This window comes from Anabrus simplex, chromosome 4 (assembly GCF_040414725.1).
Source record: "Anabrus simplex isolate iqAnaSimp1 chromosome 4, ASM4041472v1, whole genome shotgun sequence".
In the NCBI taxonomy this organism is placed as follows: domain Eukaryota; kingdom Metazoa; phylum Arthropoda; class Insecta; order Orthoptera; family Tettigoniidae; genus Anabrus; species Anabrus simplex.
In genome coordinates this window covers 379019354-379045987 of record NC_090268.1, presented here as the reverse complement: position 1 = coordinate 379045987, position 26634 = coordinate 379019354, and the positions used below count along the sequence as shown (strand labels likewise).

Below are 26634 nucleotides of genomic sequence, written 5' to 3'. Positions count from 1 at the left end.
CGCATTCTGTTTTCCTGCACACTGCCCGTTGCGTGATATTACGGCGTTCCTTAAAAGTTTGAATACAAAAGAATTCCGATTTTATTCAACTTAGTAATCATGAAGCGCACTGTAGATCCACCGAAGTGAGTGTAAATGCGGTAAGCTACGGTACCGTACCACTCCACGTTCCGGAACACGCGTTCTATTATGACGCGGATAAATTTCGAGTTGAAATTACTCTGTAACATACTACTGTTTAAAAATGTAAAGGTAGTTTCGAATTAAAAGTCTAAATTTCGGTAATGGGGCCGACATTGTACTTCGAATTACGAATTATCTGTATTTCGAATTAAACAATTCAAATAACATGCAAAACTGTATCTCATGTTTCCGGGAACGAGACCTTCTTCGAATTAGGCGGGATTTTGAATTAACCGATTTCGAATTATCGAGGTTCTACTGTGTACTGTGATCTTTTGTGGAGTCATCTACAGTATTTATTTGTTGCATCTGTTTTCTAACCTTTATTGCCTGGAGAAATTTATGAAATGCAATTAAATGCATCCCTCACTCCTCGAGCCCATAAAAATTATTTGTCTATTTTCTCCCTCAGTCTGTCTTACACTTCAATGCTGAGGTTTTTTATGTGCCATAGTTTACCTCTGATTCTGTGCAAACCAAATATAGCCCCTGTACCCCCCCCCCCCCCCCCCAATCCCATTTAGTTCATAAAAATAATTGCAGCTTAATTTCTTCTGCTTTTTGTCTTGAACTTAAATACCGAATTTCACAAATTTATGTGCCGCCATTTTCAGCCGTCACAATTCCTATTCTCGCTGCTAGATAGAGGCTTCATTCCATTTCTGACCCGGTTGAATGACTTGAAACAGGCTGTGGATTTTTATTTTCATGTGCCACCATTTTCCTGTGATGGTGTTCAACAGATAATTCCATCATTAGATGGAGTAATCAAATTCAAACATGTTTCGACTTGTTTGAGCCCTCTTAAGTGAAAAAGGGTGGGTGGGGGTGAGGGGGTTGAAATAATTTACATAATACAAGCTAAAAATATGCGAAGGAACAAATGAAACAACAACAAAAGAGAGACATGCTGGAAATAAAAACAGCACAATATAAAATATTTACATCATATGGAGCAGTAATCAACTCGCTGCAATAAAATTCAGTGAAAACAGGGGTTAATACTAAACATAAATGTGCTGTTTTTATTTCAGTCATGTCTCTCTTTTGTTGTTTCATTTGTTCCTTCATTATGTTTTTTGGCACATTTTTAGTTTGTATTATGCAAATTACTTCACCCCCATGTTTTTTTCACTGAAGATAGCTCAAACGAGTCGAAACATGTTTGAATTTGATTATTCCATCTAATGATGGAATTATATGATGTATTGAATTAGGATGATACACTTCATTTTACCTTTGTAAAGTGTAAACCGTCAATAAGGAATGATTCTAATATCTTGTAATGTTCAGCAGAGCCGTTTGATATGGCAACCTTGTTGTCATGAGAGCAATACTGTTTTCTTAGCATGGAATGAACTATAGAAATGAGGATAAGAACATACAAATTATAAATATGGTGCCTCATTAGTATGGAAAGGGGAAGCAAATGAGAGAAGAGACAAGGTCAGACTTGAAAATGCAAAAGAATGATGTTTCACTCCACATCTGCTTACACCTCTACCATCACATCGATGTGTTCTTTCTTCATAAATCAGCCTCGAGACCCATTTTTTCTGAGCCTTTTATGAGCTGTTTCTACTTCTAGTTTCGTCAAAGGGGACAGGCATTCATACTCACTGAGGGGGTCATTCTTTCTTGAAAGGTTTTCAGTCTCGATGCAGGAGACCTAGGTTTAGGAGAAAGCCTGCTAAATGAAGGGAAGAGCTAGCAAGATAAGTGGGTAGAAGTGGAGCACCATACATACACTTTATCTTGATAGTTTGTGGAATCTTATAAATCTTACCTCATATGACATGGAGGAGAGAGAGAGAGAGAGAGAGAGAAGTTGTTTTGCCTCTGCTGGGGACCCGCAACCCTGGCCTAGATATCTTATTTTCTCGTATAATTAACACACATTTTAAACAAAAATTACAGGCAAAAAATGTTGGTGCGTAAATGATGTATTCAAGGAATTCATATTTATAAACAATTTATTAACATTTAAAAGATCAGTACATCAAATTTACTACACACCCCAAATTGGTTCAACTCATTTGCAGTTATTGTCATTTGATGTAAAATTATGGGATAAGTTTTCTTCTGAACAGTTGAATCAACCTGCAATCATCACTGTATAGACCCCAAGACTTGTACATAGTAAAAGAAAAGCAAGCAAGTTGGACATGCATGTTTGAAGTTCAGACTCTGGAAAATATTCTTCCTGTTATAAGCTGATAATACGATCTGAAGCAAACTAAATATGAATTAACCAAAGTACCAATCACATAAGTAGGCCCTAATAATGACTTACTGGCAAAAAGGGAAAAGAAAAAAAATTCTTACCATTTACAGTGTCGCTACTGGTGCAGCAAGAAGAATTTGCTGCTGCTGCTATCACTGCTTTCCCCAAGAATCATCTTCACTCCTGTGTGTCATGTTCAGTGTATCCATGTTACGTATTTTCGACGATGGTTGCTCAGTTGTACTTCCTCTCAAAACAATAATCACCACCACCACCACTTACTTATTTTCTTAAAGTTCTTTTCAATTACCTTTGAAAAAATCATATCCTAAGCCTGCAATATCCACTCTCAAAAGAGTTTACAGTCAAAACAAACAAGCATAATTTGCAAAAATACACAACAAGAGTACATATCAGTGAACAGAAATACTACCAGGTTGAAAGTATACAATATATAAAATGTTGCCATAAAATGTATAAAACTGACCAGACATTTAAACAGAACATGATAAAAAATTAGAGATATTATTGACCTTATATATTATTGTCTTAAAAACTATACTTTTCCATACATACATACATACATACATACATACATACATACATTATCATTATAGACTGCTATGCCTTTCAGCGTTCAGTCTGCAAGCATCTGAGAATTTACTAAACGTCGCCACAATCCTTGATTTGCAACTAGTGTTGTGGCTTCATTTAGTTCTATACCTCATATCTTTAAATCGTTAGAAACCGAGTCTAACCATTGTTGTCTTGGTCTCCCTCTGCTTCTCTTACCCTCCATAGCAGAATCCATTATTCTCCTAGGTAACCTATCCTCCTCCATTTGCCTCACATGACCACACCATCGAAGCCGGTTTATGCGTACAGCTTCATCCATCGAGTTCATTCCTAAATTAGCCTTTATCTCCTCATTCCAAGTACCCTCCTGCCATTGTTCCCACCGGTTTGTACCCGCAATCATTCTTGCTACTTTCGTGTCTGTTACTTCTAACTGATGAATAAGATATCCTGAGTCCACCCAGCTTTCGTTCCCGTAAAGCAAAGTTGGTCTGAAAACAGACCGATGTAAAGATAGTTTCGTCTGGGAGTTGACTTCCTTCTTACAAAATACTGCTGATTGCAACTGCGAGCTCACTGCATTAGCTTTACTACACCTTGATTCAATCTCACTTACTATATTACCATCCTGGGAGAACACACATCCTAAATACTTGAAATTATCTACCTGTTCTAGCTTTGTATCACCAATCTGACATTCAGTTCTGTTGAATTTCTTACCTACTGACATCAATTTAGTCTTCGAGAGGCTAATTTTCATACCATTACTCCTTGCACCTATTTTCAAGTTCCAAGATTTTAGACTGCAGGCTTTCGGCACAGTCTGCCATTAAAACCAAGTCGTCAGCATAGGCCAAACTGCTTACTACATTTCCACTAACTGAATCCCTCCCTGCCATTTTATACCTTTCAGCAGATGATCCATGTAAACTACGAACAGCAAAGGTGAAAGATTACAGCCTTGTCTAACCCCTGTAAGTACCCTGAACCAAGAACTCATTCTACTATCAATTCTCACTGAAGCCCAATTGTCAACATAAATGCCTTTGATTGATTTTAATAATCTACCTTTAATTCCATAGTCCCCCGGTATAGTGAACATCTTTTCCCTCGTTACCCTGTCATATGCTTTCTCGAGATCTACGAAACATAAACACAACTGCCTATTCCTCTCGTAGCATTTTTCAGTTACCTGGCACATACTGAAAATCTGATCCTGACAGCCTCTCTGTGGTCTGAAACCACACGGGTTTTCATCCAGCTTCCTCTCAACGACTGATTGCACCCTCCCTTCCAAGATGCCAGTGAATACTTTGCCGGGTATACTAATCATTGAGATGCCACGATAGTTGTTGCAGTCCTTCCTGTTCCCTTGCTTATAGATAGATGCAATTACTGCTTTTGTCCAATCTGAAGGTACCTTACTAACACTCCACGCTAACTTTACTACTCTATGAAGCAATTTCATCCTTGCCTTCCCACTATACTTCAACATTTCAGGTTTAATTTCATGTATTCCTGCTGCCTTATGACAGTGGAGTTTATTTACCATCCTTTCCACTTCCTCAAGCATAATTTCACCAACATTTTCCTCCTCCCCATGAAGTTGGCTGTTTGCAACACCACCAGGATGATTTCCTTTTACATTGAGAAGATGTTCAAAATATTCCCTCCACCTCTCCAGTGATTCCCTGGGATCTGTTATGAGTTCACTTGAATTACTCAAAACACTGTTCATTTCCTTTTTCCCTCTCTTCCTAAGATTCTTTATTACTGTCCAGAAAGGTTTCCCTGCTGCTTGACCTAGCTTTTCCAGGTTATTACCAAAATCTTCCCATGACTTCTTTTTGGATTCAACAACTATTTGTTCCGCTCTGTTTCTTTCATCTACGTACAAATCCCTGTCTGCCTCGGCCCTTGTTTGGAGCCATTTCTGATAAGCCTTCTTTCTACGTTTGCAAGCTGCTCTCACTTCATCATTCCACCAAGATGTTCGCCTTTTCCCATCTTTACACACAGTTGTTCCTAGGCATTCCCTTGCTGTTTCTACTACAACATCCCTGTATGCCACCCATTCACTTTCTATATCCTGAACCTACTTACTGTCTACTGTTTCGAAACTTCTCACCAATCATATCCATGTACTTCTGTCTAATTTCCTCGTCCTGGAGATTTCCTATCTTTATTTGCGACAGATTTCACTTTCTCTACCCTAGGCTTAGAGATACTTACTTCACTACAGATCAGATAGTGGTCTGTATCATCGAAAAATCCGCGAAAAACTCGTACATTCCTAACCGATTTTCTGAATTCAAAGTCTGTTAAGATATAGTCTATTATGGATCAGGTACCCCTAGCCTCCCATATGTAGCAGTGAATAGCCTTATGCTTGAAGAATGTATTCGTAACAGCTAAACCCATACTAGCACAGAAGTCCAGCAAACACTTCCCATTCCCATTAGCTTCCATATCTTCCCCACATTTACCAATCACCCTTTCGTATCCTTCAGTTCTATTGCCAACTCGCGCATTGAAATCGCCCATTAGCACTATTCTATCCTTGCTGTTGACCCTGACCACGATGTCACTCAATGTTTCATAAAACTTGCCAACTTCATCCTCATCTGCACCCTCGCATGGTGAATACACGGCCACAATTCTTGTCCTAATTCCTCCAACTGACAAATCTACCCACATTATTCGCTCATTTACATGCCTAACAGAAACTATGTTGCGTGCAATGGTATTCCTGATAAAGAGCCCTACCCCAGACTCTGCCCTTCCCTTTCTAATACCCGTCAAGTACACTTTATAATCTCCTATCTCTTCCTCATTATCTCCCCTTACCCGAATATCACTTACTCCTAGCACATCCAGATGCATCTTCTATGCTGACTCAGCCAGTTCTACCTTCTTTCTTCCATAAGCCCCATTAATATTGATAGCTCCCCATCGAATTCCATTTCGTTCGCCAAATTGTTTCCAAGGAGTCCCTTGCCTGTCAAATGGAAGTAGGACTCCATTACTCCCATAGGTCCGAGGCTTGCTTAAACTGTTCTGAGCTCGGTAAATTCATGAAGTAGGATGCTACTCTACTTGCACAGAGTCCAAGTGAGGATCTCTCCTCTAAGGGGTTATGGACCACCGGTGAATTGTATAGTCCTAGCTGCCTGAGCACAAGGAGGGCCATGACTCAGAATATGTCCGAGATGCCCACTTCCATTCCGTGGCAACTGGTATCCCGACTCTCAGGACCACTTACTAGGCCCCTCAGCCGTTGCCCATGGTTCACGAACTAGGACGTGACTACAGTAACCCACAAACATGAACCATTACTATAAGTCATAATTTTTTGCTGTGTACATGCGTGATTATGAAACTTCTTTTTTATTTCCCATGCAGACATGATACTTAAGAAACAGATAATTTTCCGTATATTTATTTTCAACTCGGATGTGGCCAATGTTTATTTACTGTCCAGGTAAATGATCAATTTTGGAGTCTCTCTCTTCCAACTTAGGTTGACCGAGGCAGGAGATCCCCCTGTGGATAACACCCACGGTATCTCCTGTCTGTTGTTTCATCTAAAACGGGCCCCAAAGGCTCTTAACTTGGAGTGTGTGTTGGCGACCACAGGGCCCTTAGCTGAGTCTTGGCATTGCTTCCACTTATGCTAGGCTCCTCACTTTCATCTGTTCTATACGACCTCCCTCGGTCAACTCTTGTTCTTTTACGACCCCAACGGTATTAGAGCACTTGAGACCTAGGGAGTCTTTCATTTTCACGCTCTTCATGGCCCTTGCCTTCCTTTGGCCAATACCTTCATTTTTCGAAGTGTTGGATCCCTTACATTTTCTCTCTCTGACTAGTGTTAGAGGATGGTTGCCTAGTTGTACTTCCTCTTAAAACAATAACCACCACCACCAAGTCAGGAGAGATGAGACTTGGTTCATTCTGAAGCAATTATATTTCATCATGTGTGCTTTTATCGTTTCCGCTATTTTCAGATGTTACTTACCAAGGTTAAGTACTTTATTATTCGTACCTTTGACTGCAGGTACCATTTCCTCATTCATCTCTTTCATTTCGTTCTCCCATAAACTTTTAACAATTGAAGGGCTTATATCCAAAGCGACACAATTCCACTTTTTTCGAATTTCAAGGTGAACTTGCAAATGTATTCCCGCAGTAGTACTTTATCATGTGGAACTGTATTTATTTCACTGAACGAGTTGGCTGTGTGGTTAGGGTCATGCAGCTGCGAGCTTGCCTTTAGGAAATAATGGGTTTGAACCCCACTGTCGGCAGCCCTGAAGATGGTTTTCCATGGTTTCACTCCAAGAGGCTTAATTCCTGTTCTTGCATTTTTCGTATCATATAAAAGTATAAGAAGAAATGAGTTTTATTTTGCAACAGTGCCAAGTTTTGTAATGAAGGGGAGTTGTTTAGCAGAGCTGGTCCCTTGTGAAGGTTGATTGATGTACGTTATTTGCTGGCTAGACAGGGACTCCTGTTTAGAAAGCAAGGATTCACTGAAGAGCAGTAACTAGGTCCAATTCTTGCAGACTCTTTCATAACACAATAGTAAGCTGGACTCTCATCTAAAGAGTTCCTCCATATTCAAGTGTGTATCAAACAACATTCAAAATCACATAGCTGAGAACATTGCAGATTTAATTCTTAATGCAATCGGATGGGAAGTAGAAGCTGCGCCGTTGTTACAATACTGCTAGGCAAAGCTACTGATATTGCACGTCTATCACAGCTTTCTACTGTTTTTTCAGTTTGTGAAAAACAGGGAAGTTCAGGAAAGATTTGTTGGGTTTACAGATATTAATAGCGATCATTCTGCAGTTGGTTTGAGTAAACATATCTTTAAAATGTTTGAGAACTTCCACTGTAAACATGTAGCTCAAGGATATGATGGTGCCACAACCTTTTCTGGTCATTTGTATGGTTTACAGTTGATCATGAAAAAGAGATGCCTCAGTGCAATCTTAATTCATTACCATGCTCATGTCCGACTCGTTGGCTGAACGGTCAGCGTACTAGCCCTCGGTTCAGAGAGTCCCGGGTTCGATTCCCGGCCGAATCGGGGATTTTAACCTTCGTTGGTTAAGATCAATGGCTCGGGGGCTGGGTGTTTGTACTGTCCCCAACAACCCTGCAACTCACACACCACATGTAACACTATTCTCCACCACAATAATACGCAGTTACCTACAGTTGGCAGATGCCGCCCACCCGCATCGGAGGGTCTGCCTTACAAGGGCTGCACCCGGCTAGAAATAGCCACACAAAATTAAACCATGCTCATATAATTAACCTAGTTCTTTCTCAGTTCATGAGCTTAATCAAAGAATGGAAAATTATTTTTTAAGACATTTAAGGGCTTTCTCACATTCTATAAAATACACTCAATAAATCAGAAGCCAGGAAAGGACTTTTGACTGTTGAAACTGAAGGGGGAAATTTTAACTTGAAGATAATTAATGCAGTACACAAAGCCAAAACAGTGCTCATTAGTTTTGTGGATAAGGTTGTTGTTGATCCTGATAACTGGGACATAGAAGCTTTTGTGGCTGCTAAAGAGTATGGATCATTACTGAAGAATTTCGATTTCTTTCTTTCTTTTTCTTCTTTCTTTTTTCTTTCTTTCTTTCTTTCTTTCTTTCTTTTGGAGACATTATCATATTTTTGCACTGGTGGGCACTTTGTTTGGCATTCTTCAGACTAAGGCTTTAGACGTTGAAGTGGTGATTGCCCATTTTAGAGAAACAAGCAATGGTTTGGACCAAGTTTACAGCAAGCTTAACGACACTGAGGCTGTTCAACGTCCTAAGAGTGACATAAGGAAGATAGTTTAGAAAACATCAGAATTAAATATTTGTGATTGTACAATGAAGTTCTTTTGACAATAGTAGGTCAAATGGAACTGCAGTTTCAAGATCTCAAAAAACTGCAATTTCTTGAACAAATCAATTCAGAGCTCTAAAACTATATTTTCTTAGAACCTCTTTTCGGCACATTGAATTACAACAGCATTTTTTAATTTTAACAAACTGAGAAGTGAACTACGGGCAGACCGTCAGATTTTTCAGGAAAAATAGGAACTGTAAAAATGTTTTTAAGAAACAGAATTAGCAGAGGGAGCACTTTCTAGAAATTAAAAGCTTTGTCGCTTGATATCAACAATACCGGAAAGCACGTCCATAGTGGAGCATACCTTCTTTTGTCCAAAGCAAATAAAAACATAATGTTTTTCTGTACGCCCATACATGTTGTAGATTATTGTTAGAATTCCCCTGTTTATTCAGGCCTAGTCCCTGTTAGTTAACAGCATCGCATGCCACTGTTAGAGAATCATTTCACCATTTATGAACTTTATTACATGTGCTTTTTACCTGTTGTGTCCAATTTATGGTTTTTGTCATAATAATTCCTAAATTAGTCACTGAACTAGAGAAGCGCGTGATTTTATTGTTGAAAAGGGAGAGAAAGTGGAGGGATGTATTCATTTTATGAAATTTGTGTCGCTGCTGTTTGTAGATTATAAACTTATTTATTTATTTATTTATTTATTTAATTAATTTAATTATTCATTTATTTATTTATTTATTTATATTTGCAAGGAAGTGTTCAACTCGCCTGGTGCAGGTTTTCTATACACCCAGGGTGACCTGCGCGTGTGGGTATGGGATGGTAATGAGGTATAGTAAGGGCGAAACCCAGTTTAGGCACATAGCATACCTCTGTCAAATAATACCTAGGGGTTTACTCAAGGCGTTAATGTCCCAGGGTGATGAACAAATCACCATCAACAGCATCATATGCCCTCACTTCATGGGAACAGTACAGAGAAATTTGGAATTGAATCCAGGCTTTTGGCATGCTCTCTAGTTATTGGAAATTATACCACTACCTCTTCTACCCTGCTGGCCAACAATCTGATCGTGAAATTTCTTTTCACCAACTGGACTTGGAACTGGCTAACCACACCGTCAGACCATGGAGACTTGACGCCTCGACGATCATGGTCGCAGGCGGGCTAGATTATTAACATTTCTTAATGATAATGGCCGGCCCCGTGGTGTAGGGGTAGCGTGCTTGCTTCTTACCCGGAGGCCCCGGGTTCGATTCCCGGCAGGGTCAGGGATTTTTACCTGGACCTGAGGACTGGTTCGAGGTCCACTCAGCCAATGTGATTAGAATTGAGGAGCTATCTGATGGTGAGATAGCGGCCCCAGTCTAGAAAGCCAAGAATAATGGCCGAGAGGATTCATCGTGCTGACCACACGACACCTCATAATCGGCAGGCCTTCAGGCTGAGCAGCGGTCGCTTGATAGGCCAAGGCCCTTCAAGGGCTGTAAAGCCATGGGGGGTATTAATGGTAATGAAATAATTATATTAAAAAACTGATCGAATTCTTTTTGATTTGTTCAGTGGTCTAAGTTTCTTCATAAGTGGATGTTCTTAGTTCTTGTTTTATGACCAAGAGTTTCAGTTATAATCTGTTGTGTTAATGTACTACAATGAATGTTAGGGCATAAGGAAAAGATTGCAACTTTATTTACTATTTATGTATTTGCTAGTTGATTTACGTCGCACCAACACAGATAGGTCTTATGGCGACGATGGGACAGGGACGGGCTAGGAGTGGGAAGGAAACGGCCGTGGCCTTAATTATGGTACATCCCCAGCATTTGCCTGGTGTGAAAATGGGAAACCACAGAAAACCATTTTCAGGGCTGGTGACAGTGGGGTTCGAACCTACTGTCTCCCGAATACTGGATACTGGCCGCACTTACGCGACTGCAGCTATCGAGCTTGGTTATTTATATATTAATTGTAATTCTAAGTTTATAAGTAAATTGTATTTGAAGAATGATTAGTTTACATGGCTTTTCAGGTCATCAGACGGTAGATATTTGTTAATATATCTTAAGATATATACACCATGTGATTGTATGTAAAACAGTGATGAAAAAACTTTCAGTAAGAATAATTACAATGATTGTAATATATTTTTCTTTTGTAAGGTTGCCTAGTTGGTTGTGAAGTTAGAGTCTCTGATCATAACTTCGTATTTTTTCTTTCCTTTTTCTGTAAAAATCTGTAAATGCTGCTGTGAAAATGGGGTCTAACAATGAACTCTTATCAGTCTATACCGAGCAAGTTGGCCATGTGGTTAGGACCGTGCGGCTGAGAGCTTACATTCGGAAGATAGTGGGTTTGAACCTCACTGTCAGTGCCCAGAAGATTGTTTTCCATGGTTCCCATTTTCATGTTAGGGAAATGCTGAGGCTGTACCTTACTTAAGGCCACAGTCGCTTCTTTCCCACTTCTAGCCCTTTCCTATCCCGGAGTCGTCATAAGACCTATCTGTGTCTGTGCGACATAAAGCAACTTACAAGTAACTAATCTCATTTTGTTCTGTATTGAAGATACAATAAGTAAACTCTTTCAAGATTAAAATTATTGTGTCCACCTTTTCAACACATGAATGGTGATCCAGGCTGGTGATGTACACATGAATGGTGTGTTTCATTCATGTAGAATTTAACCACTAAAAATATACATTTGTATAGAAAAGGTGGACACAATAATTTTAATCTTGAAAGAGTTTACTTATAAAGCAACTTGTAAAAAAAAAAAAAGAATGTTGTCAGTCTACCATTTTTCTTCATTTTACAGGGCCAGTTCAAGGAAGATAATTTCAATAAAGCTATGGCTGTACTGCAGAATGCGGGAGAAGCAGCTAAAGGTGACCAGAGAGGTCGCCGTGGAGGCCCCAAAGGCGGTGGTGAAACAAATATATACAAAATTGTTAAAATGATAATGGAACGCCAGTTTGCACCAGTAATTATCTTCAGTTTCAGTAAAAAGGATTGTGAAATTTATGCCATGCAAATGGCTAAGCTGGACTTCAATACAAGTATGTCCATATATATAGATTTATTTGAGTCATTTATTTCTTATGTAGTGAAATATTTTTACATATTTTGTGCTAAGAATTTTACCTGTTTCACAATATGGAAACATGAAGGGATTGTAATACAGTGATACCTCGTTAATTCGAAGTCGTCGGAACGCAAATATCGGACTTCGAATTACGTGATTTTGAATAATTCAGAAATGCCAACAGAAAATATTCCAAGACCAATTACTGCATGCAGTTGACCTTGATTCAGAGTTTAAACCTTTAAAATGCCATGGAAAAAAACTTGTTTCCAAAATGTATCCGACAAGGTGCATTTACAGTATTCAAATAGTGTACTTGGATAACTCACTGGCAAACTTATCTCACACAATGGAATAAAAAAAGAAGAAAAGGTTCAAAGACTGTACTGTAACAGTAAATATGGTACTTTGACGAGCATGAGTTAGACGCAGGGCGTGTACCGTTCTGATTGAAGTGCTTACAGAGGAAGAGGTTTTTTTTTAAAATTCTTAAGTTCTTGTTGTGATCCCAGGACACACAATGTCACTCTGCAAAAGCAACCGAGCAACCTTCACATAACATAATGATCAGAAAAGCTCTCCACGATTAAACCAGATTAATTCCCACCGAAATCGCAACCACAGTAAGCAGGTAGGCAGCAAAAATACAAGGTTGACAGCCAGTACACATATTACAGGACATGTACCAAGCGGTAGTACACCAGTAGCCCTGAGTCAACCAAGTCATACTCCATTACAAGTTGTTCAATTATTACAACTTCCACCAACCCAGAATAATTAATTACATGCAATCACTCACCAAATCCGCCATGAAAAAGGAAGAAAAATTGACAGGTCACCTCGAAACAGCAAGGCAGAAGCAGAATTCATAGCACAGGCACTCATAGGTTTTCAAAATCATAATCAGCAAGTAGGTAAGTCCATACAGCTCAGCATAAACACAGTTGAAAGCAACAGGGAACTCCAAAACACAGGTACATGAAACAAACAACATAGGGAATTACACGAGATCCTTGCATTTCCTTTTACAATAGTTATTGACAACAACACTTTTAGTTTCTTAAGTCTTTGATTTTCATTCACCAACATTCACTACAGCACTGCACCAAGCAAGGATAGAAAGGGAGGAAAATTAGGCTGCACAAGGCAGAAACAACAGAGATTAGGCAGCAGAGCAACAACAGTGGAACAACAAACAACCACCGCTCTGATACCACTCTCACCGCTCACCACCCTCTAGGTCCCTGATACCACCTAGGGGTGATGAGGTGAATAACCTTACCCACCAGGGTGAGAGAAGAAGAGAGAGGAAGAGAGAGAGAGAGAGAGAGAGATAGAGACCCTGGTGAGAAGGTTGTTAGCGTGCCCGCCCCAAAATGGGAGTGATAGCGAACACGAGGAAGGGTGATGGGCACAAGAACAACAACAAGTACAGTCACAATATTAAAAAAACAAGAAACCATGGAAAAACTTACCGGAAACAGCGTAGGAAGACGACTTAAAGGCCGTGGAAATAAACGCACAAGAAAAACGGTGGCAGTGCTCCACCGAACGTGGCGAATGAAAACCAACACTTCAATAAGGTTGAAGAAATTTAACGGAAGGGCAAAAGGTAGGTAACAAACCAAGTCATTAAGATGATAAAGCCTAAGTTTATTTTTAAAACGTAATGCCAAAATGTAAATAAAATCAACGTAAGGTTGAAAAATGGAAAAGGAAATTAACAATAAGTAAAATAAATTAGAATATACCCAGGTGGGGTTTAAAAGAAAATTAATTCATTACTAAATAACGATTAATGAAAAATAAATACTCTTTAACAGATAATAAATAGAGAACTTGATGAAAACAACAAGAAAGAAAGGGTGACCTCCGTACCTAATTAAATGTGATCAGAAAACAACGGAAAACCAATAGACTTTCTTACATAAATGTTACCTTTAAATTAAATGTGATCGATCACGGATAGTTAAATAAATTTAAAAAAGTATTAAGTTAACAATTATTCCATAAAATGGATCTTCAACGCGGTCGCTTCTCATAATTACCAAATTTGAAATCGTTCAGTTTCCACCAAGGACAGTTTCCAAGACAAACAGAATTTTACGTTAAAATACCTCCTCACGCGGGGCAAGGAAATGGTAACACAACATAAAAGGAGGAGAAAATAAATAAATAAATTTAAACAGTAAACGATACACTCAACCCCGAAATATATATAATTCAAGATCCACACCGGCTCAACACCCAGACAACTCTTAACCCGACAACAATACCCACACGAACCGTTGCCAAGGTAACCACCAAAACAAAAGCAACGCCTCCAAAAACACGGAGGAAAACAGGCTAGAGAAAAATTTTAATCCACCCAAAAACCCCAGAAGGGGGAGGGGAGAAGAAAACATACCAAACAAATTAGAAAACAAAACGCAGGAAAGCAAACAGAAAGCCGAAAAGGTAAAGCTCGGTACCTTGGAGACTGTACCTTGGTTTACAAAGAGGGTTACAATATAAGTGCCAAAAGGAGATCAGTTAAATTTTAAATTAATAATTCCAATTTAGTTCATGGTGAACCTTCCACATTACTGTGATTAGCTGCCGAAACTGTTTTTCAGATTTTCGATACCACACACGCAAATAGGAATTAATTTAACGGCGAAGTCCAAATATTTATTATTATTATTATTATTATTTTTCCAGAAATCTTCGAAAATATCAAAATCCTCTTCAGGACGACGTTTAAAGTGTGCCAAACCCTGGTACATACCTTTGGTGATGAAGAAATGAGAAGAATTTTAACCTGACATTGTTGATGAAGAAAAACAGTCACACCGCCAGCATCCAGACCTCGTTGTGAAGTATCCAGACGAAAAATAAATCCAAAACAAGATCAGAAGGAATGGCAGGAGGTCTCCAATTAGTTCATCTGGGGCAAATCCCCGTTATCGTGGAGATTACGGTGGTTTCCAGGCACTCCACGACTCCATGACGCCGGACACAAAACCACACGAGCTCGCCATCATGGCTGACTCAAGCGAACTGCCCTCGCGTCGGCAAGCAAGCAGCAGGCAAGTTTTGCCTGGTAGCAGGTCTGCGCATGCGCAACCAAACAGAGCTAGGAGATACTGCGCGCGGCCTACATTAGTTTAAAACGGTATGTCGAGCAGTCCATTGACACAGATATTCTAGGGCTCACAGGCCAGTTCAAAATGTTTATAAGGGGGAGGCTCACATTATTTAATACTGTCTCAACAGTATTCAAATAGTGTACTTGGATAACTCACTGGCAAACTTATCTCACACAATGGAATAAAAAAAGAAGAAAAGGTTCAAAGACTGTACTGTAACAGTAAATATGGTACTTTGACGAGCATGAGTTAGACGCAGGGCGTGTACCGTTCTGATTGAAGTGCTTACAGAGGAAGAGGTTTTTTTTTAAAATTCTTAAGTTCTTTTTTATTCTGAATTTATTAACAAAGTTCAAAATTATATCACCTTCATACAGCAAATATGCAGGAAATGATCCTTTCCTCATCCAGGCTGGTGATGTACTCGAAATCTGGCTGCTCTCCTCGCACTGCCATCAGTCTCCTCTCGGCACCATGGAACCACGATTTCTCCCACGATGGAAATTCTAGAAGTTCTGGAATATCCATACGACGTCCAGAAGATCGGGATAACATAGTAGTGTGAATATTGAGATTTGGTTGCACGGAGAATGACTTACGACTGTACAGATTAGCACCTGGGACACAGAAAGAGCTTCTTGAATAACAGATTTGAATGTTGAACGAAAGAGTCACTCATAGTGTAAGGTAATCAAATGTCAATAAAATTGATTAAAGAAAATGTGATACTTGAAACAGTTTGAAATTATCACACACAAAATATTTGTTTAGGGTTACGTGCAATTTTAACTCAGTCACTCAAAAAAGAAAATGTTTCACTTGTAAACCGATTTGGTTCATTAATTTGAAATTAAATGAAATAGGTTTCACTCCTCCACAGTCCGTGGTTTGATCATATACAAAAAATACTGTCTATTGAAAACCCATAGTTTAAATGCACAGTTCATGGCTTAGTCATGAATAAACAGTTTAATTTTGTGGTAAATGTACGCCTTAAACACAGTCTAATGTCTACCATGAATGCAAAGTTTGAATACGTACTTCACTTCTTAGCACAGTTCAATGTCTACCATGAATGCACTGTTCAATTACGTGTTTCAACAGTTCGATGCCTACCATGAATGCACGGCCTAAATAGATATCCATAGTCAGTCATTAACACACAGCTCATTGTCTATAGCGAATGCACAGTTCAAATAAGCGTTCACAGTCCATCATTTACTTACAGTTCAATTAAATGCGTAGTACACGGATTGGAACTAATCACTGTCCAATGTCTACTCTGAATGCACGAGATATCGGAAAATTCCACGATTTCTATAAGTGTGATGGCACAGTCATAGATTGAAATTAAATTCATTAATTAATCTGCCACAGCCTGAAAAGTTCTGAATATCTGCGGAATATTTCAATTAGTTGGCAAGGCGAATATCGTTCACAATTTATCACTGTTCGGATTGTTTCATCAATCATTGGTTAAAAACACTCGTAAGAAATGTAAGTTTAAAACATCTGTCCGAATAAATCACCATTAAAGTTTAAATCTGTTTTAAATGAGGCTAGATTCTATCACTCGTGAATCACAGGAATTTTCAAGTCCACACACAGTGTTATGAAGTTTTAAGTCGGAGATTCGGCAAAATAAGACTATCACTTGCAATTCGCAGAAATGTGGAGTTTAATTACACGTTATGAGTCTCATTATGATAGCCGTATTGGAGTACAGAATGTAAAAGTTTCAAACAAATTTATTTAAAAACCACCATTCCAATACTTTAAAATCTCTAAGTCTAAGATACAAATACTACATACCGGTACATGTTTTGCTTAGGCTTTGTGAGCATCTTCAGCCATACTTAATCTAAAGCTAAGTCAGGGCCCTGAACTGGGTTTCTCATTAAAGTATAATAATAGAAGATAAAACAGTCATAAAATCTAATTTGTGGAAAAAGCAATACTTAAATGCAAATAAAATTCAATAATGAACTTGTCATAGTATTATATGTACATGGAATGATTACTAGTGTTCATCTAAAAAAGTACATGTTAGTTATTTGTAGAACGAGACAGTCATAATGATCTGACATACATTTGGATTGTACAGATTGTTTGACATTAATGAAGCGTGGATTAATTAAAAATGTCGAAAAATAAATCTTCAAGCGTTGTTGACTGAGAATCAGGTACTTAGAATACAGTACAGTTGTTGACTCCAAGTGGTTGCGTAATAAGGTCAAAAGGCGCTTGAAGCATCAGTATAGAAGTGTTGTGTCTCCTCCTAGAATAATCTTTGTAATAGATTGTAGTCGCGAGCTGTCTAGCATAGATTCAACACCCTATTTTACATGTGGAGTTTAAGTCGTGAGCTCGGCGAAATGAGATTATCACTCGCATAGCATTGAAATTCTTTAAAGTCCGAACTCAGTACTGTGGAGTTTAAGTCTTGAACTCAGCGAAATTTAAGTCTTGAACTCAGCGAAATGAGACTATCACTCGCATAGCATCGCGGTCCCCACGAGCCGACCGCCCGCTGCTCGCCGCACGAACTCCACACACACTGTGACACACACTGTTCTGCTGAGGGAAGCAGCTTTCAATTTATACACGATCCAAGCCAAAATATGTCTTTACATTTCGCTCAACAACTTCGTAGTCTCTTGCCGGATTTTTACCAAACCTTGTAGGAATGGAGATACAAGATACAATATGGGGCTACATGATGATGTGGTTGATTTTATCCAGCCATTACTGTGAGGAAGGTTATTAGCCGAAGAAACGTTTGGAACATTCCATGCTGAATCACGGGGAGGCAGGCTGTGACGTCAACCCGCTCTACGTCACACACACAGGTTGCTCGCTGTTCCTGGCTGGGCCGGTGCGTGGCGCGAAGTTTTGAATTTTAACTGTGGGGACTTAGTTCCGTACTGCTGTTCCCGGTACAGTACGGTATGCATTTTAGATGCCTTGTACTTGCACGGGAAGTACTCGATGCCCTTAAAACATCATGGCTTATCAAACTTTCCTATGACAAGAGGAAAATGTCTCTTGCTTCTGTGTGCATTTCAACACAATAGTGTGACTATCTTCGTACGATTTCCTGCCGTGGCATTTCTCTTGCAATTGAAAAATGCCAACACTTGCGGTGTCACAAAGTATTCTAAGACCCATCAATGCACGCAATCACCTTGATTCTCAGTTTAAACCTTTCAAATGCCATATTAAGCACTATTTACGAAATGTATCCAATAAGGTGCATTTACAGCATTCAAATAATGCACTTGGATAAAACAATGGCAAACATAACCTCATGCAATGAAAGGGAAAAAAAACCAACATGATTTGAAGTCGAGGATAAATTATACTGGCTCCCTTATGCAAATGCTTTATCTTTTGGATTACTGTAGGCTACTGTTTGCTTAGATGCGTTGTACTTGCACAGAAAATGCCCGACGCCCTTAAAACATCGTGACTTTTCAAACTTTCCTATGACGGGGGAAGGAAGTCTCTCGCTTCTGCGTGCATTGCAGCACAGTACAATGAGCTCTACCCTTGTATGGTTTCCCACCGTAAGTCCGTTTGTGTTCGGCATTGAAAAAAGAGCAATGCAGTTTCATCGGCATTGATAGTATTGTTCGGTGCATACGAATTGATTATATAAGCCACGCTTTTTCACCAACTGTCGGCATCGCTAGGGTTTGCGGATTCTGCTTCTCCACACACTGCCTGCTACGTGATATTATGACGTTCCTTGAAGCACTGAATACAAAAGAAGCACAATTTCACTTGAACATAGCAAACATGAAGCACACCGTAGACACACCGAAGCGAGTGAAAGTGTGGAAAGCTACCCCTACATGTTCCGGAAGACGTGTTTTTCATTATACAGAGAAATTTTGAATTAAAATTACTCTGTAAGACACTATTTTTTTCAAAATGTAAAGGCATTTATGAATTAAAAGTCTGAATCTCGGTAATGGGACCGGCATTGTTCTTTGAATGACAAATTATCCTTATTTGGAATGAAACAATTCAAATAACTTGCAAAACTGTACCTCATGTTTCCGGGAACGAGAGCTGCTTCGAATTAGGAGAGATTTTGAATGAACTGATTTTGAATCATTGGGGTTCTACTGTGTTACTCTATGTAATTGTTGTTGTATGTGCATCTTCTATTAGTTATCAACTTTTTGTTTTGATCTTTTGGCCATCAGGTCAGGGGCAGGCTGGTAGTATTGTCTAGAAGCATAAATTTAGGCCATGTGAAAGTATCACAAATCCAAAGTATTGCTTTGATGAAGTATTCTTGGCAAGGAGAAGAGTAAAGTGGTTTGACATTGCTTTCCTCAATGAGCAAAAAAATGCTTTGAACAATTTCAGTATTTGAACTAGGAACCATAGTGCTTTCCTGTACTTGGGAGAATGTGTCTGAATATATTATGTTGTGTGTTACAGTTGAAGAAAAGAAATTAGTAGATGAAGTATTCAATAATGCTATGGATGTGCTTTCTGAACAAGATCGACAGTTGCCTCAGGTTGAAAATGTACTGCCTCTGCTACGAAGGGGTATTGGCATCCATCATGGAGGTGATAATATTCTTTCATTTAAATTTCAAATTCCTGTAATTCACATATTGTTTATGATTACATAGTTGTGATGGTATTTTGTTTTAATTTTTTAGGCTTGCTTCCCATCTTGAAGGAAACAATTGAAATCCTGTTTGCTGAAGGATTGATCAAAGCCTTATTTGCAACAGAAACATTTGCTATGGGCTTGAACATGCCAGCTCGGACCGTGTTGTTCAGCGGAATGCGCAAGTTTGATGGCAAGGATTTCAGATTTGTAATTAGACTTTTATATGATTTATTTTTATAATACATTTACTTTAGGTATAGATGCTTTTGGAAATAAGATTCTTATGAAGGCAGCAGTCAGTTGGGTGAGAAATAACTTGTCCTCATACTAGGAAAATGCACGCGGTATTTAAAGAATACTGAGGGTTGTCTTACACATGTTGTTTGAAGACTGTTCCTTGCTTTTGACCTCTTTTGCTTGAACTTAAGAAAAAGTTCAATACATTTTTATATGTGCATATACCTAGTCTTGTCATAAATACTGTTAAAAACGTTTTGAGCTGTATTGTACAACCAGTTTTTATATCAATAGGTTCCTTTTCCTGTCATAAGTCACCCTTGGCATTGAGAATCCAGGCATAGAAGGGAGAGGTTGAATTTCTAAAATGTTTGTGATGGAGTGGGGAGAGTATGAGAACTGTGTGGCTGTAGTAGTCTTTCGCAAGGTAGGGAAATCTGCATCTGATATTTTAAAGTCATTAAAAATATTGAAAATCAAAAAAATGTTTGTGTACTGCACTATCAAGCGATTTCTATAGACCGGGACTCTTGATAACTGGGCCAGACCAGGAACACCGTGCACCATCAGGACTCCAGCACTTGTGAAAGCATTGGTGGCTTGTATTCACAGAAATGCATTGCGGAGACAATCAGTCATGGCTCGTGAGCGAAGTGTCTCGTAAAAATCCATATCCCGCATGTTATGTAATGATCTTGGGTTAAAAGCTTACCGGCGAAGGACAGGACACTTTCTCACAGCCCAGCTGAAGGTGCAGAGGAAGGTAAAAACAAAATGCCTCATGCATTGGTACGCTCAAGATGGACAGAGGAGATTTCTTTTTACAGATGAACAAATGTTCACTGTTCAATCTTTTAATGTCCAAAATGACAAGGTGTATGCTTCATCATCTCGTGAAGCCCTCATGCAAGAGTTCCAAGGATCCAGAGAGGCCATCATCCTGCTTCAGTAATGGTATGATGGGGGTGTGAGCTATTCTGGCACCACTGAGCTCCATTGCAAACAAGGGGTGTAAATTTCAGCAAAGGTCTTCAAAGAGATAGTATTAGAGTCGGTAGTAAAGCCCTCAATCAGGACACTCCTTAAAAATCAAGAATGGAGTTTCCAGCAAGATTCAGTGCCAACACAAAATGTCATGACCACTCACGAGTGGCTTCAAGCCAATGTTTCGATTTCATATCCAGTTGATTGGCCTTCCTCCAGGCCAGATTTCAATTCCTTGGATTACAGATTGGGGTGTGTACATGAGGAGATAGTCTGCAAGAAATGACTCTAGTATCAATAGCCTGAAGCGCTCCCTGGTGAAAGCAGTGGCGGATTTCCCTTTGGAGACGGTGCATGCTGCCATAGATGACTGGCCGAAGACACTTGCCACCTGTGTAAAGTCAAACAGTGACCATTTTGAGAAATGATTGCTATGCATTCACAATAGGTGTAATATAAGTACAGTCGAACCTGCCCTAACAGACACCCTTATTCAGTGGATACCTCCCTATACGGACAATTTTCCTCAGAACCGATTTTATTTTACATAAGACAAGTGTTAAATTGGCTTCATTTAAGCGGACACCTTGAACTTCGGACAGCGGACATCGCCATTTGTCCCGTCCACTTAAGTGGACACTTCACACGTTGCAGGACAATTTATTATGCCGGACCACATGTCATCCTTTCTTTTAAAACCATTCTTCAGACATAAAGAAATTCCTATTGAATGTTTGTACTGTACTATTTCGAGTGCAAGGGGAGAGAAGGTACATCGGAATGCAGTTCTACCTAGTGGTGTATAGGCCTGTTCCGAGAATTCTAATTGCCCAGAAATGCTGCCAGAGACTGGTGACTCAAAAGTTACCTGGGGATTTTCTTCTCTTCTTGTATCATTCTATTCATAACTCGGATTGTTGCTGATAAGGTCGAGCTCAGGTAGTCAATTTGAGAAGGAAAAGACAGTATAGGCACTGATTAGTGAGACAGAAATACCGTAGCATTTCAGTTGTCTGTTAAACATGTGCTAAATTTACACAGACGAAGCTTCACGATTACTTCACGAAGCTGTAATGTTTGTAAATGATGTAAAATCACTTATAATAACTATCTATGCAGTACTAACACAGAAATGACTTAGAATAATAAAAATAAAGATATGTATGCTTATATTTAAGGTGGATGTTCTTTGCCGTTAAAATGTTCAATTATTATTACAAACTTGTTTTAGCGGACACCTCTCGTAACGGACATTTTTCCTCGGAACCGACAGTGTTCGCAGAAGGGAGGTTCGACTGTATATTACAAGGAGAATAAAATACCTTTAACTATAGTTATGTTTTTCTTTTAAAACCTTGTAACAGTACAGTGGTATCTCGATTATGCATTTCCGGAAACTACGTTTTCCCGGATTATTCTTCATATTACGTGGTCAAGTGAGCATCCTAATTAAATCACATCGTAGAAATCCAGCATTATCCATTCCTCGAAGATACAAATCCAGGATCGACCGTCCAGAAATTTTAGTCCCATCAACACTAAATTTCCGGTCAAACTTTTTTTCTCAAGAAACTATCTCACGAAAGGATGGCTATGGTATACTTATGGATCTTGGCAGTTAATGTCCTATCATTGCGACAATTAGAGCAAGTACTGTACTGGAAATCTGCAGTGAACGTGCATAAGGGACAATCGTAGCATCGCATTTGGGTGGTATTGTTTAGAAAATCCGTGAAAATCATAAAGCAGAAAGTGGCCACAACAATTGAAAAGAGACAGAGTGCATTTCGACAGCTCTACCTGAAGACGGAACGAGTTTCGTCAAATGTTCGTACTTTTAAAATGTCTACATTATGTCCAGAGTTAATGTCTATTTTTTTTTTTTAAACTCTTTTCTATTGTATCGCCGAACAGGTTTTTGGCACTTCCCTCAGGGCACTGTATAGTCACTGGGCGTTTAGGCAGGAATTGAAACTGCTCCTTCTTAACACAAATCTAGTATTTTAATATCATATACGATTATGTTATCGAGATCAGAACAGATGTTGCACCTTACGTACATAAAAGTATGGGAGGTCTTGGGATTGTCTATTACTGTTTTGGTCCTAACATAGGACCAGGGATTGTACGTTTTTGTGTTATGATGTCATAAAAACCGCAGTCGTTTTATTTGCGCAAAGTTTGTGACTTGTGCAGCAGGCACGCTTTCCAGCTGAGCTCAAGGTCACGAATAACTGTAATTTCTAAAGTTTTCTTTAAACTGAATGTTCAGTATATTTTTAACTCGCATACCGGTAATTAGTGTTTTAACTTGCCTGTCTCTCATCCGGAGGGCCCGTGTTCGATTCCTGGCCAGGTCAGGCATTTTTACCTGGATACGAGGGCTGGTTCCAGGTCCACTGAGCCTACATGGTTACCTTTAATTCAGGTGGTATCTAATGGTGAGATGGTGACCCCGGTCTAGAAAGCCAGGAATTATGGCCGAGAGTATTCGTCACAACGACCAGGCATCACCTCATATTCTGCAGGCCTTTGAGCTGAGCAGCGGTCACTTAGTAGGCGAAGGCCCATTGGGGGTTTTGTTTGGTTTAGGAGTGTTTGTAAGATTATAATCATACAGATTTCATTTTTGTGATCTTTAGCCAAATTGTTGAAGATTTCTATTTGTTCCCGGATTTTCTGTTTTTCCATGTATGTGTTTTTTTTGTGTTTTTTTTGTGTTTTTTTTTTCGTGGTCCCTCCATAAATGGAGAATCAAGGTTCCACTATATTTATGACAGGAATAGGTAGATTCCCTCCTGAAAATTATTTGTGTAAGGGAAATTAGAAACACACAACGAAGGTAAACACATTGTGCTGTGGAAGACTCAAGAGAGAAGAGAAATATGAAAACACAAAATGGTAAATTCTACATTTTCACAGATGGAGACCCCTCTTTATCAGTCCCAATTTTCTAATTATTTTCTGGTCCCAATGAACTAATTTATGTTTCTGAGCTTCATCAGGGATGTGAACAGTCATTCTCACTGTTGGATCATTTTTTGGGAGGGCATCTTTCTTGTTGTGAGGAGTTGAGGATAAAGAGAAAACAGCATAAATGTAAGATGAAGGTTCCTTTTTTTGTCTCTTCTGGTTGTTCCCCATTCTGGTCTTATACCCGTAAAGATTTGTTTGTGTGTTTCTCAGGGGCGTGTGAAAAATATGTAACTGAAAATGTGCCTATAGTATGCGGGAAAAACATATCCACAAGGGTGTATGCATTGGGAATTATACATTTTATCTGGGGTAATATGATCTCGCAGTATACATCTTACAAAATTCTGTGTAAAATTACACAGAAAGAATCGGTCTAAACTGTTGGTTATTGTCTGCTGCTATGGCATAGACTATGCACTCAGATCATGATAACTCTTCTGATTACATTAGGCACATTATGATGCATCACAAAATATTTGATAGTTTGTAGGGTACTAAACACATTGGAATGTTCAATGGCTGACCATTGTCATCATCTACCTTGCCCAAATCCTGTTGACTGCCTTCAGCAATTTTGCAGATGGTCGTGGGTTCCGTACTAATGACATTCTTGTCAATGTCTGTGTATTCATCAACTAATGCCTGTTTTCCTGATCTGTCCAATTCTTTGTCGACACTGAAAACATCATCATCTTCTTTGCCCGAGACTTCACAGTCGTCGAATCCTGCTTTCCAAAAACGGTTGCATATGGTTAATTATGACACTCATTGCCACAATGCATCCCTTATTGAGAAGATTCAAGTGTTGTATATTTGTACAATTTTGGTACTACAGTACTAATGTCAAAAGGAAGAAAAAGAAAAAAAGAGACAAAAATATACTGTATTGTGAAAGCAACTGGTATATGTGTAACTACCACATCATTGATTACCAGAGAGAGGGGGAAAAAAAGAACTAAGTGAGAAATCTTACCTTTAAAATGTGGACATCATTGCATCCTTCTTTCCTATATCTATGCAGTGAATAGCGCATTGCACCAACATCTTGCGATCGTGCAACTTTTAATTGTGTATGATTCCAAGGTTGAGTGGTTGCAGTTCACTTGTGCAATTTGCAGAGAAAACTTCTGGTCGCATATCTCAGGAATGATGTATTGGGAAGGTGTGCTGTACTGTACATCTGTCCACAAACAGGAGGATCTTCTTACCTTTTGCATCCATTTTTGCCTCTCTTCCACTCTTCAAATACTTTTGTCATGATCCACAAGTTCTTATTACTCGTGTATTTCATCGGAAGCACCACAGTTTTCTTTTTTTTGTCACTGTTTGCACATAACACTGTCGCATGTTCCTTACTGTGCTTCCTGCAATGACAATAAATTCTTAACTTAGAATACCATTGTTTGGTCAGTTATTAAATAATAAAAAATAAACCTATCTTGTCGACATTAGATATGTCTTTGGATGCATACTGGGATGGTAGTTCCTTCTGATAACTTCCATTCCACTTGCATACAGTATTAACGTCAACACTTTTACTTTCACTACACAAGTGCTTGCTGCTAATTCCATACCTAATCTTAAATTTATGTAGCCAGCCCAACAAGGCTTGAAAATCTTGCTATACTGAGCTTGGTGGCTACTTCAGTTGCTTTTCCACTAAGCACAGGCTAACTAATAGCGATATTTTCTGCTCTGTACTATTGGAACCATAAACCGTTGTCAAGGTGTTCATGTTTTCTGCTTTGAATCTGTATATGTTTGTTCTTAGACACTCTGAAGATACGCTCACTTCGATCGATTTCGATTGCTTTCACCACAGTAGAATTTATGGTGGACAGAGCAACATCCCCCTTTTCTTTGTCGATTACCAAATTTGAGTATCGTGAAATTTGGATTATGTTTTAGTCCTACGTGTAATGTCATACAGTTCTATTTTCTGCCATTCTAATGCACTGTTGTTTGCAATGTGCTCAATTTGGTTGATATATCTTGTTATAGGTCTTCCAGAGTCTCTCGAGCTTTCAACCATTCCTCACAGGATAAGTTTTTTAAATTAATCCTTCCTAATAGTGTGCCCAAAATATCTCACAATTCTTTGTTTCACCATGTTGCACCTCATCTAGTATTGACTAATTAGTTTTCTTGGCAGTCCATAGAAATCTCTGCATGTGCCTCCAACAGAGCATTTTGAAGGCATTAATTTAGTGATCACTTTTCAGCATCCAACATTCAGATGTGTATAGCAAGACTGAGAAAACCAATGAGTTGACCAGGTGCATTTTGGTGATGATGTTAATATTATGGCTCTTCGATATTCTTGTAAGCTGCACCATAGCAGTTTTTGCAATATATACTCTTCTGTTTATTTCAGCAGTGCAGCCACATGTGTTTGAAATAAGTGACTCTAGATAAAGAAATTGGTCCACTACCTACAAGTTGTTCACATGTTTTGTATTTTCAAAGTAGTTTGAATTGTCGATGATCATCACCTTGGTCTTTTCTCAATTAATATGTAGGCCCATTTCATTGCTCACCTTTGTAACTCTGTGTAGGAAAGTGAGTACTTAAACTTTAGAAGTAGCTATTAATGTGGTGTCATCAGCGTACCTCAGGTTGTTAATCATTTTATCCCACGTTGCCAGTTTTCCATTGAATTCCTCATTATCCATTCTCCATAGATGTTGAATGAGATAGGGCTCAGTACACAGTCTTGATGGATATCTTTTTC

At 39.0% G+C, this 26634-nt stretch overlaps 1 protein-coding gene across 1 annotated transcript in view; it reads left to right on the top strand.

Annotated features, from left to right (window-relative positions):
- Mtr4 (exosome RNA helicase Mtr4) overlaps positions 1-26634 on the top strand; it is a 212863-nt gene that overhangs the window by 34916 nt on the left and 151313 nt on the right. Inside the window, exons 6-8 of the mRNA XM_067145842.2 lie at positions 11679-11919; positions 19526-19657; positions 19753-19913. Coding sequence (XP_067001943.1) covers positions 11679-11919; positions 19526-19657; positions 19753-19913 — 534 coding nt within the window. The remainder of the gene's footprint in view (positions 1-11678; positions 11920-19525; positions 19658-19752; positions 19914-26634) is intronic.